At 38.7% G+C, this 12,609-nt stretch overlaps 1 protein-coding gene and 1 long non-coding RNA gene across 2 annotated transcripts; one reads left to right on the top strand and one right to left on the bottom strand.

The window, feature by feature from the left end:
* Window positions 1-300: 300 nt before the first annotated feature.
* Window positions 301-1,767, top strand: LOC122974516 (macrophage mannose receptor 1-like). The gene is made up of 3 exons (XM_044342552.1): window positions 301-713; window positions 895-1,240; window positions 1,394-1,767. The coding sequence occupies exons 1-3, from the start codon at window positions 366-368 to the stop codon at window positions 1,600-1,602; spliced, it is 903 nt and encodes a 300-aa protein (XP_044198487.1). The 5' UTR covers window positions 301-365; the 3' UTR covers window positions 1,603-1,767.
* A 5,096-nt stretch (window positions 1,768-6,863) lies between these two features.
* On the bottom strand, window positions 6,864-7,468 carry LOC122973218. Its single transcript, XR_006399917.1, has 3 exons — window positions 7,177-7,468; window positions 7,040-7,103; window positions 6,864-6,961 (listed from the first exon to the last, which is right to left on the bottom strand). It is a non-coding gene; the product is annotated as an uncharacterized LOC122973218 (long non-coding RNA).
* Window positions 7,469-12,609: the final 5,141 nt, after the last annotated feature.

Genomic DNA, 12,609 nt, shown 5'->3' with positions numbered 1-12,609 from the left:
TTAGTCTTATTATGCTGATTCTGAGGTTATAACGCTGGACAAATAATTGAAGGGGTTCTTTGTAATAATTCTGCTTAACAGTAAATTTCCCCAAACTGAGCTAAAATTTCCCTACAATTGGGTCTGTTTGTTTTGGAGAGGAGGAGACCTCTGTGGATAATTTGCATAATTTGCAAAGACTGCAATGGTGATTATTTCACAATGAAGACAACAACTCCCATGATCCCACACTACTTCATGATGTCATCAAACTCTGTCTTTTGTTTTTGTTTTGATTAAGAGACCACTAGCAGCAGAAGTTAAATACTGTGTGTTTAATAATGTCTAACAGTGTTTATTATTTCATTATACTGTAATACTTAAAAATGTTAGAGTCACCTCACATGTTAAAAAGTGGTGTTTTCCTCACAGGCTGGTCCATCTTCTCCACATGTCGTCTCCATCAGTACCACTTTGTTGCTGAACCCATGAATTGGACTGAAGCTCAGACCTACTGCAGAGAGACATACACAGACCTGGTCACCATTGAAAACACTGAAGACATGAACCAACTCAACAACACAGTTTCATCTGCTGGTTACAACAGTCAAGTCTGGATTGGCCTGTACAGAGTCATTGATTGGAAGTGGTCAGATGGGTACAGAGGGAGTGGAGATGAATATAGGAACTGGGCATCCAATCAACCAGATTTAGGGGCTGATGAACTCTGTGTAGTGAGTAGAGCTAAAGATCAGTTATGGTGGGATGATTTCTGCCAAGTTCAAAATGTTTTCATCTGTTATAATGGTAAGCACTAAGCAAAGTATTGTTTCTTCTCTAATAATGATTATATTGTAGTTCAGGACTTCAACTCAAAGATTCATTTTTTCCCCCAATAATTTAACTGCAGGAACACAGCTGGATCCTCAATTTGTTTTTGTGAATCAACCAATGAACTGGTCCAATGCTCAGAGGTACTGCAGGGAGAACTTCACAGACCTGGCCACTGTGAGGAACAACACTGAGAACCAGGAGGTCATGAACTTGGTGCCAGGTACATACTGGGCATGGATCGGCCTGTACAGAGATCCTAACATTAACTGGTCTGATGGCAGTGCCTACTCGTTCACCAATTGGAGTGGTTCAGTTTCAGCATCACTCAAATTGATGAAAATGATGTGTGGTGTGCAGGAATCAAACCAATGGACATTTATGTCCTGTGGAGAGAGATTTCCATTTGTCTGCTACAGCATCCCTCCTGGTGAGTGGTTTACTGTCCTTCAGTGGAAGCCAGAGAATGCTGCATAACTTTAGCATAAATCATGTTTGAATGTACATGAAAAAAATGTAAATATCACAGAACTAATAGGACAGCAAATGAATGATTAATTTCTCCTCTCATTCTGTGTCTCAGTACCAGTAAAGAGGCGGGTAGTTAAGCTGAGGATGAAGGCGCAGGACTCCTCTGTGGATCTCAATGACCCTGCTGTGAAAGCAGACATCCTGAAAAAGGCAAGTCTCCAAAATCCAGACTGGGTTAGGGGCTGGTGTGTCTCAAACAGGTCTAGAATACTTGTTTACATGCTTATTCTGCTTGATGTGTTTTGCCACTATGAAGTTTGATAATATCTAAAAACCAGTGGGGGTTTTAGACACAACAACAACACAATAGGGGGGATGAATGTTTCAAAATGGCTTCCATTTGTGTTTCCCAGTTCCAGGACAGACTGAAGGAGCAAGGAGTGAGTGGAGTCACCCTGAAGTGGAGAGAACAGCCTGATGGGAAAGTCTTCCACAAGGAGGGAAAAGAAGCGAAGAAGAAAAATAGAAAGAAGACTGAGCTCTGAAATGAAAACCCAGCTTTACTTATCTGTAATCCATGTTGAATGTTGATTCTCTATCTGCTAACAATACACTATCATCAGCTTAACCGTAACCTTGACTACATCCTGTATAGAAGAGTTTTATCCTTCCTCATCAATATTACTGTGTGAAGTGTTTCAATCAAAGTCACTTTTCTTCCAAATAAAACATATGAGATGAGTCTTTGGCTTCAAGTTTACAGTGTGTGAACCAACCTGATAAAAGCAACAGACACACAGTTATGGCAGTGATTGATTGCAGAATAATAAAGTAATCTAGGTGATAATGGGAGCACTGGTAGTCTGCAAAGGCTTTCCATCCAAACTTTTGAAATCTGTAGACTTCTGTTGCTGCATTCAAACAAAAACACTTTAGCAAAAGGCAAGAGTACTAAGAAAAGACACAACTGACAAATGTATGAAAAAGTGTGAGTATCTTATATAGATAATATGATATAGGCTGATAATATAGGCTGACACAGCAAAATGTATCCACTTCACATTCCCTCCATGACAGCCAGTGGAGGAAGAAGTTTTTACATCCTTTACTTCAAAGCAGCAATACTACGATATAACATAAGTATGATGAGTAAAACGTAGTAGAAGTATAACAAGTGAAAATAGTGGTTGTGCAGTGACGTTAATATGACATTATTAGATTATTAATACTGATGCATCAGTGTGTGAACAACATTTTATTGTTGTAGCTGGTTAAGGTGGAGCTAGTTTGAACTACTTTATATACAGCAAACTTAACTGTGGGTAGTTAAGTCCAGTGGTTCCCAACCTAGGGGTTGGGCCCCTACAAAGGGTCCCAAGATAAATCTGAGGGGTCGTGAGATGATTGATGGGAGAGGAAAGAGGTTAAAAGACAAGTGAAACACTGGTTTAATCTTTAATGTGTTGTATTTCATATCATGAGTGTTTTTATGTTAAATAAAATATTCTGTACAGTAACTAGTGACTATAGGTGTTAAATAAATGTATAATATTTCCTCAAATATTGTGAAGTACAAGTTTCTAAAAATGGAAATATTCAAGTAAAGTACAAGTACCTCAAAATTGTACTGAAGTACAGTATTTGAGTAAATGTAGCTAGTTTGTTGTCAGATGAAGACAGGAACATGTCATGTGATTGAGCACCTCTGTTATTTTACACACCATTGGACAAACTATGTGCTCCTACAAACATGGTTGTGAACGTCACACCAAACCTCTGTAAATATGTCAGGTCTAAATAATTACACACAACTAAAGAATATACAGATACATAGTGGGATTATAGTGAATTATCAATGACTGCATGAGCACATACTGTGTTTCATATTGCATACATGCTGAGCTCTCCACGTATTTGTGTGTGAGAATTAAAATGCAACACTGCACTCTTGTGTTTGCATGTGTGTATTGTTGGCTACAAAGTGAGAGTCTAGTAAATGTGGGAACAAAGTGAGAGACAGACATGTAAAACAAGAGGGGAGGATGTGATTTGTTGTTGTAGTTTTACTGAACTACAGCTGATTGCATGTTACCCTTTAGAAATAATCTCACTACCATAGGATCATTAAAATGGTTTGCTTGAGAAAACATCTGAAATATCTTCATTTTAGAGGAGTCATTGAACCTCTCCTGTATTTCTCTCTTTGTTGGTAATGATTTACTGAGTCCTATTGCATTTCTACATGAGATGCTTGAGAGAATTTGAGGAAGACAGATAACAGAGAGAGAAAATAAAACATGTATTGAGTTCAGTAAAGTGACTTATTTGGATGTAGTTTGGTTAAACTAAGAACCTGGAGTTTTGTATTGATATGCACCTTGAAACATTTAGATGGGAGCTGTGTTTAGTGGCCTTTTGTTTGACACAAATGATAATGATGTAATAATAAATTACTCACCTTTACCTGGTTTCTTGGAGAGTGGATGCCACCCTTCGCTGATGAAACCTTCCGGGACCATGAACCTGGGAAGAATCATCACCCATTTACCGTGTGTGAGCCCGGCTATGTGCTCCTGTGTGTCTGGCACAGTTAGAGTGTAAGGTTGATAACAGAGATGGGAGAAATTACTCACCTTGTGCAACATTTCTGGAGAAGAAACTCAGGCACAGTGCAGATGAGTAGAGGAGAGAACATCTGCTGCCAAGCAGGCTGCCTGCACGACGTTATGTCATAGAAAGATGTAAGATGAGAGGCCAGAGAAGAACGAGCAACAGACATTGTTTTTCCCTTTATTCATCTCACCTGAGTTGGGGAGACATAAGCAACCCCCTCCTCAGTGTGGTGCCTCTAACTCCTGGAACACACAGCCTACCTTTACCTGAACAGTGTGTGTGCATCACTGAACTGCTGCGTCTCACACACCTGCAGTGTCCACACAGACAGTGTTGCTGCTGCAGTGCTGCTACTGCCAGTCCTATATTTCTACATAGAGTTTGACTTTGATAATGGACATTAATAACAGAATGTTTCATATCATTTCATTTATTTTTAGTTTAGACAGTCAAAGGTTAAGAATCGTGTGCTCATTTGTGAAAAAGAAATAAATGTGAAAGCTTTGTTTCTGACGGGCATGGTGGGGTCAAGTTGGGGCTACTTCTGTGTCAGACACATACACTCCTCATGATGGGTGAGGGAGGGACGGGGTGCGTCCTCTGACAGTCAGCTTCCTCCCCAGGGCCTGGAGGCAGCTAAGGAAGGGGAAACCACAGCCCCTTGATGCCCCAGCCAGTTGATGGTGGAGTGATGCTGCTTCCACTTGCAGATAATGGCCCCAGTGGTGCTTATGGGAACATTTAAGAGTTGAGGATTCAGTCGCTAACCTGTACCCTTCCTATGTTGCTCAACAGTCTTGTTGCAAAGGTTTTGGGAGAGCTCTTTGCCTCTAATCATCATGAGATGCTTCTTCATGACAGCTTGGTAACAAATAATGTGTTCACAGATGTCTAACCCTTTTTAAAAGAGTGGAAGTGCTAATAGCCACATGAACTAACCAGCTGATTCTAAATAGCACAGGTAAGAGGACTAATTAGTGGTTCATTGTTTGTTCATACAGCGTGTTCAAGACTTTAGGTCATTCAAATTTAATGTACATGACTTTTTTATTGATTGGAATGTTATGATTTCTTTAGCTGTTTTGCCTTATTGAGTTAATATCAATGTCTGATCTTAATTTCATATGAATATCTGCACTGGAAATATGTTTCCTGAAAAAAATGTTGACGTGTTGAATACTTATTTCCCCCACTGTACATTTCTATTTTTCGTGTTAATTATTATACACATATGATTAAAGGAAGACGATGCACCTGAAATAGTTATATTTGTTCTGACTTATTACATGAGTTTGCCTAATTTGCATAATTTCATGATAAAAATAAAGGTTATAATACAGAAATATATTGTATGTAGGTCTATAATAATAAGTTCCATTGTGATAGAAGAACAAGATTTATTTTGTCTTTATTCAACTGTGGTGCCTTAGAACACATCCACCCTCACCCACGTTTAGGTTATTAAGATATTTCACATAGGCTTGGCTATGTTGCAAATTGGGCCTACTGGTACAGAAAAAATAGATATTGTGATCCGTTGTGGAGAGAGTGAGGTAACCTGTTTTACATTTACATTGTTACACTATAATACCAACTGTACCAACAAATTATATACATTTATTTTAGTCTAAAATACAAAATGTGTAATATTTCACTCATGACTGTATATCTGAGCAGGCTGTAAGTTATATACTGTACATAAACAACTACTATACAGTATGTACTGTACATAAAGTAATGTCATTTTACCATTTACCGTTACCTATGTTTGACACAAAATACGAGTAGACTACATTAGGAGTTAAAAGAAAAGATCAAGCAAACACCAAGTTACTTAAATGATAAATTAAATAACACAAATAATGACTTCATTTAAAATTAGGGAACTCCCGGCTGTCGTTATACAACAGCTGGCCCGCCAAAATCCAAAGTATTAAACACAGCAAACAGCTGCACAACTTCCAGCCTCACTAGAGGACATTAATTAGATCAGAGTGGATGTGTTGGACAAATCTAACAATTAATTAACATTTAATCACAATTGTTGGATATGGAAATATACACAAGGAATGACTATATACAGGTGAAAACATTTCTGTGGTATGTGTGACCTGCCCAACTGGAGGGTAAGGCACTGCTAATCCCACCTTAAACTGGGCTTCCCCCAAGACCACCTACTCTATACAGGTCAACACACAGATAAGTGTAAAGAAATTAAACAGACGTGGCTTCGAGAACAATTGTATGAAATTTATTCATTTAAACTTATTTAAAAAGATCAATTTAAAAAAACAGTAATGTTGTAATACAACCAGAGACCAATTTATTGATATAATAAAGATAATATCTGCCAAGTAGGTATTTCAAAGTTGAAAATACCTCAAACACCCTCACGATCATGCTGTTTCTGAGCAAATAATAATATATATATATATTCAAATCACTCCTAACTCTAAAGAAAAAAACAAAAACATATGATTAACAAGCCAGGCTGACTGGTACGAGATAGCCTCTTCTTCCCACGACTACATCACCATGTGTTTGCACAGCACTGCCACCACTGCAAACACACACACACACACACACACACAGCAAACTAACACCCCTAGGTGCCGTGTAATACTTGTCTGCATGCAGGTGCACAACAAACCATACGGCTAGAGCCCCCACACAGTACAGCCCGGATACCTAAAGCTAAAATAAAGGAGCGCAGAGACAGCATTAATACACCTAACGAGGTCCTTCAGGCGCAGTGGACTCGTCTCACAACACAAATCAACCAATACTACAATCAGTCAAAAATATGCTGAACCAAAAGAGGCAAAAGCAACACTACATACAACTAAACAAAAGAAAGAAAAAAATAAAAATCAACAAAAACTATAGGCAAAACAGTAGCAAACTATCCTAAAAGAAAAGAAAAAGGAAAATTTAAAAAAAACAAAAAACAATCCCAAATATCCAACCGTGGCCTTCAATATGATATGTTTAATTATTTCATCCTACCTCTACCATAATAACCCCGGCCAATTATGGCACAGCTCAAATGCTCCTCCGCTCTGGACCCCTCAATCACAAAGAACTCATCATTTTTGATACGACTCAATACAACACTACACAGGAAACAACAACTATTAGTGCCTACCTCTACAGGTGAAATCTACTGTCTCCCACGGATCTGGATGTTCAAAAGCTGGGGTTGCCTGCACCTGGTATTTACAATTGTTGCCATTAATACCATGAAGAAAACCTGGCAGGTTGACTTTCAACTACTATACATACCTCGAACAGGAAGACCAAACTCCCTGTCTGCCAGCTGACCACCGTGTAGGAGGACTATAGCACTCTGCCGTACGCTACGGGAAAACACGTCTGTGTGTGTGTATTCAATGAGTATTTATAATGTGATTTGATTGCGCTGTCGGCGTTTCCCTTGTATGGAAAGTGACATACTAACATAAAGAGGAAGTGACATAGGTGGCCGTGACCAGCCAGGTAAAAGTGGCACAATTACACGTCTATCTGCTTGTTATTTTCTTTTAATAAACAGGCAAAATACAAAGTGTAAATTAAATAAGAGGCAAAGATTTGGAGAGGCAGCAATAAAAGCAATGCCATAAAGACAATAATAACGCAAGAGTACTATGTTTTTATTACACTGGTGACTTATGACCTCTCATATCAGCGTCATCACAGTTGAATGGGCTTCATTCACATCAGATCACAGCAGGGGGCGACGGAGTGTTTTCTATAAAGAAATGGACAAGGCTCTCCGCCCGCCCATCCTACAGGTGTGCGCTGGTGACATGAGGGAACACATCCGATCTGCTCCCTGCTGAACTACTTTAGAGCAAACATACGGTGAGTAATAATATGAATGTATTTAAGCGGTAACGTTACCCTGCAGTTCTTCCCAAAGTTCCAGATTATTGCTCAGTAGGTCGTACATACTCATGTATGTAATAATAGAATAGGTACCTGGTAGTTAAACAATTACTACAGTGTAATTTGTAAATTCCTAAATTTTTACCCCCTTATTCCATAACGTCACATCTTGTTCCCCTGTACCTACATATATGTATTGGTACGTACTGTACTGGTACACCGTTAGTACAAAAGATTACACCGTAACTACAGAGTAATTACACTGTACATTGCGGGCTGTATTGTAAAGCGTTACCAAAATAAAATGTCATCTTTGTTGGCTATATGTCCACTAACAGGGCCTCACACAGCTTAATTAAAACATACTATAGTTATTTAACAAACTTACTCTTCCTACTAGCTATCATACATTGTAACTACTCGTGTTAATTCTTTGCTTATCAAAGTAATCCTTCATACATATCACATTCCTACTGAGTCATGTAGAGTTTAAAGGCAATTTAATAGATATCACAATAAAAAAAAACATACATCATACATCAGCTTCAACCTCGCTGAATGTTGTCCACTGGATGGCACTGTGGTTCTATTACTATGTAACAATTTGACAGGCATTACTTTGTGACCAATAATATATAGATTACAAGATGATTTTATACTTAAGAAACATTGAATCAAACTTCTGGTTTTAAGGAACACAGAAATTCAACTAAGGCTTAACTGAATTTATGACAGGTCTGGACTATCTTTATTGGAAGTCTCACCAGGGTGAAAGCAACAGGGGAGGAATGTGGGTGTGTGTGTATGTATGAGATTAGAAGGTGAAAAGAAACATAAAATGTAGGTAGAGTTGTCCAAACTCATCAAACAAATTGATGAGGTTTCACTATGATAAACAGTCTCTCTGCACTTGTCCAAGGAAAGGGTCCTTTAATCCCTCATAAATCATAAATTCCACTTGGGATTGTCCCACACAATTTAGAGAGAGTTTGGGGTGAGGAGATGGTTCTGTGAGGAGTCAAAACGGACACTTTAATGTGAAGGAAGGGTTCTCAGTTTACCTGAGGGCATTTCCAGACAAAGTTGAATATACATCCATGTCTTTTGAGGTTAGAGGTTATTGTTGATTGAGCTCAGACCTTCTTTGGGCTATTTTTGCAGGAAAAACAAAGATCAACTGGTTCTCCTACAATTCTGACAGGTTTGAGGCTGGAGTAGGCAAGTGTTGAAAATGTTTGTAAAAATAATCTTTTATGCTCATTTTCTAAAACTATTTTCTAGTATTATTTTCTGTATTGTACAACATTATGTGCATATTTGTCTGTAACTTTCATGGTAGCTCAGCTGGAAGCACATTTACATAGTACATTCCTGGAATGAAATGTATGATATAAATAAAGTTTTGTTTGCTTGCTTGATAATATCAAAGACAAATCCATGTAAATGTGGAGCATGCAAACTAAGTGTGTGTCTCTGTTTGTTTGTTTTGCAGGAATGGGAGCAGAAGAACAGCACATAAACCTCTCAACCCCTCACATCAGTCTCATGTTATTTCCTCTTTTTTTCTTTTTAAGAAATTGTGTTTATATTTATTTAAACTGTTCATACAGTCTGAGAGCATGTTGAGGACACAAGCATAGCATTCACATGAACCAGAACAAGTTGCCCGTTTTAGTAAACTGTAAGTACCACAACATACAGAAATAGCAACCTTTTGAAACTTTTATACTATGGAGCATGTTTAGTGCACAAACTTTCTTCTTCAAGCAACCACCAGTCTCTTTGTTTCCTTTTCACTCAAAATCTGATTCAGTTTGGGTTCAAAAAGGTCAAAACCAAGTATTTATTTGTAAATGTTTGAAGGAAATACTAGCTTCCCTTTGTTTATTTATGTTGATATATTTAAAGTGTTTTTGTAGAATTTGTTTGGCTCCACACGATCATATTTTCTACATCATGACTGGTTGTCATTCATGTGTGTCAGCATCAGCAAAGTGCATCTTTAAGGGTCACAGTAATCACACAGCAGCTGAACAACAATGCAGCTCCTCTCAAAGAGCTATTTATTTCAAGAAGCAGAATTATTCTCAGCATCATCATGAATTCATATTTTATGTCTGTGATGTGGGAGGAATTTGAAGGTATATTGGTGGGTAATGGTGAATCCCCTGTTTTATTTCCTGTTTTCTTGCTGAATGAATACAATCCTGTATTTGTATTGTGGAGAACCTCCGGACACTGACCTCTGGTAGCTGTTTCAGGACAGCAGCTGACAGTTGGTAGGCCCCTTCTGTCAACTGGCTCTGAAACCAGAGCCCCTCATCTTCATCAGGGCCTTTTTTAGTTGTGTCCATTACCTGAACTGCCAGTTTTTAATATGGAAAACCATATTTTCTCACTTGTCTCTAGTGTTGTGTAGCCATGCAGATACTTTTGGTTGTATTTGTCCAGGTATTGAGATTTCTGCACCAACACAATGAGACTGAATAGAATATTGTTTATGGCACTAACAGCATAATCAATAATTACAAATTCAAACGCAACGTGTCTTTCAAAAAACCTGTTTTCTTAAGTACTATTTTTGCAGTAGAAAGTTGTTCCAAACCAAAAGTACCTGCATGGCTACCACCTGCACCTGCTTACTGAGAAAAAATGAGCCTGATTCCAGGCTAGAGATGTGCTGCCCACATGTCTCATCAATGTCATATTTTTATATTTTTATGGTGCTTTTTTGATTTACGCTTTATGCTCCACTGTAGTCAGCATGTTAGCATGAAGACAAGGAGTAGAGGATTTATATCTGCAAGTATTTAGTTCATGTTGTTTCTCTGTCAGCTTGGTGTGGCTTATAACTGAGCAAGATGTCTGATGTCAGTAAAAGTGAACCTGCTGTACATAGCTTGGCTTTGTAGGTGGGGGTGGGGGGTTATGGGGGGAATACAGACTCATGCATCAGTGTTTGTTTTTGCATCTTATTCATTTTCTACTCTGTTTTATATCTCAGACAGTCTCTGCCTTGGTGACAGGAATGCTTGTACATAAATGAATAAACCTGACAAACAGCTCACTGCTGACTGTGATGAAATGCAACATTTCTATTTTTCTGAGCGTTTTAAGGACGTCTCCATGTTAAGGATGTGGTTCAAGTTAAGAAAAAGCTCAAGTTGAGGTTGTACTTAAAGGGCTCGTAAAAATGGAAGTTTGAACGTTCACTTTTCCATGACAGCTGGGCAAACTCCATCTGCTGTACAGAGAACTACTCTCCTGAGACTGAAAGTGTGATCACTGTTATTAGTTTTTGGAGCCGTTCCTCAACAAGCTGCCCTAAACTCATCATGAGGAAGAAACATGTCACACAGTGCAGCCGTGTGGCTCATTAACGAGTTTATAATAGTTTTTGGACAACGGAGGTCTACGGCACAGAGAAATAAGATATATCAGACTTTGGATACAAACACAATACTTGTAAGTAGGATGAGTTCATTGCTGTTCAAAGACATTACTGTTAGCGGCTGGGTCAGTAAAATCAGTCCTTGGGAAACTTCCACTCCCAACATAAAGCTCTGCAAATGAATATCAACTGTAACAATGAGGAAATGAAACAGCATGTCCGACAACTCCTTCAGGCTCTGCAGGAGGGAGGAGACAGACAGAAACTCAGGGTTTGAAGAAAAGCTGCCAGTGAGCAGGTTAGTTCACAGAGTGAGTTACCACAGTGACTGACCCTCAGTTAAAGTCATCTCACGTGTTTTCACTAAACCCACGATCTGGAACAGACCCCAGGCTAAAGAGAAGCCCCCTTACTGATGGGTGTAGTCAAAAGTATGCTCTGTTGCACCTGTAACCACACCCAACAGCAATGTCATGATGTACTTACCACAGCCCAAAGTACACTTCTCTACGTCACAGCAGCAAGGTTAGAAGTTTAACCACTGAAGGTCAGCAAAAAGATTTTCAGCTGCTGTTAAATTGCTAATTTAATAATGTAGGAGCTCACATGCAGTATATATATGCCCAATATGTATGAACATGCCACAACCTGAGGGACAGTGAATGACCTACACACACACACACACACACACACACGCACAAATACATGCATAAGATATACTATATATAATTGATATATATCAATCTTAATGTTGGAGAAGTACCACTCCATTCTTCAGAGACATGCTGTACCCTCTGGTTTGCATCTTTGTGGAGAAGGATTCATACTGCAGCAGGATAATGACCCCAAACACACCTCAAAGCTTTGCAAGAACTACTGAAGACCAAAGAAGACCAAGGAGTCCTGACTGTCGTGGACTTTCCTCCACAGTCACCTGACCTCAACCCCATTGAACATTTATGGGGGACTTGAAGACTGAACATTCTGTGACATCACAAGAAGCTCTTTGGAACATTGTCAAATCCTAACGAGGCTCATCCGGTTTTGAACAGACTTGTGGAGTCCATGCCAGCTGGAGTGCATGATGTCATTAAAGTAAAAGGAGGAAATACTAAGATATTCTGAAATTTATGTACATTTTTCAAATCACTTGTAATGAAAGAAATAGTTTTACATTCAGAACAAATGCAAAATAGAAGTATCTTGACTAGAGGTCTCAGACTTTGGATCCCACTGTACATGTACATCCTTTTTTTATTTTCTGGAGTCTCGTCCTGTGTGGAATCTTAGGAAGCACTTGTGTTTGTTGGTAAACCAGAGATGATCATCACACTTTCTGCACTTTGCATAAGAAATACAATATATTTGTATGTATCTATTCAACCCTTTAGACATAAAATGTACTTGTGTCTGTTATTGCCAGTGAGTAGTAGATAGCA

Source organism: Thunnus albacares, chromosome 22 (assembly GCF_914725855.1).
Source record: "Thunnus albacares chromosome 22, fThuAlb1.1, whole genome shotgun sequence".
Classification (NCBI taxonomy): domain Eukaryota; kingdom Metazoa; phylum Chordata; class Actinopteri; order Scombriformes; family Scombridae; genus Thunnus; species Thunnus albacares.
The sequence above is the reverse complement of the archived record's forward strand: the minus strand, read 5'-3'. Positions and strand labels throughout refer to the sequence as shown.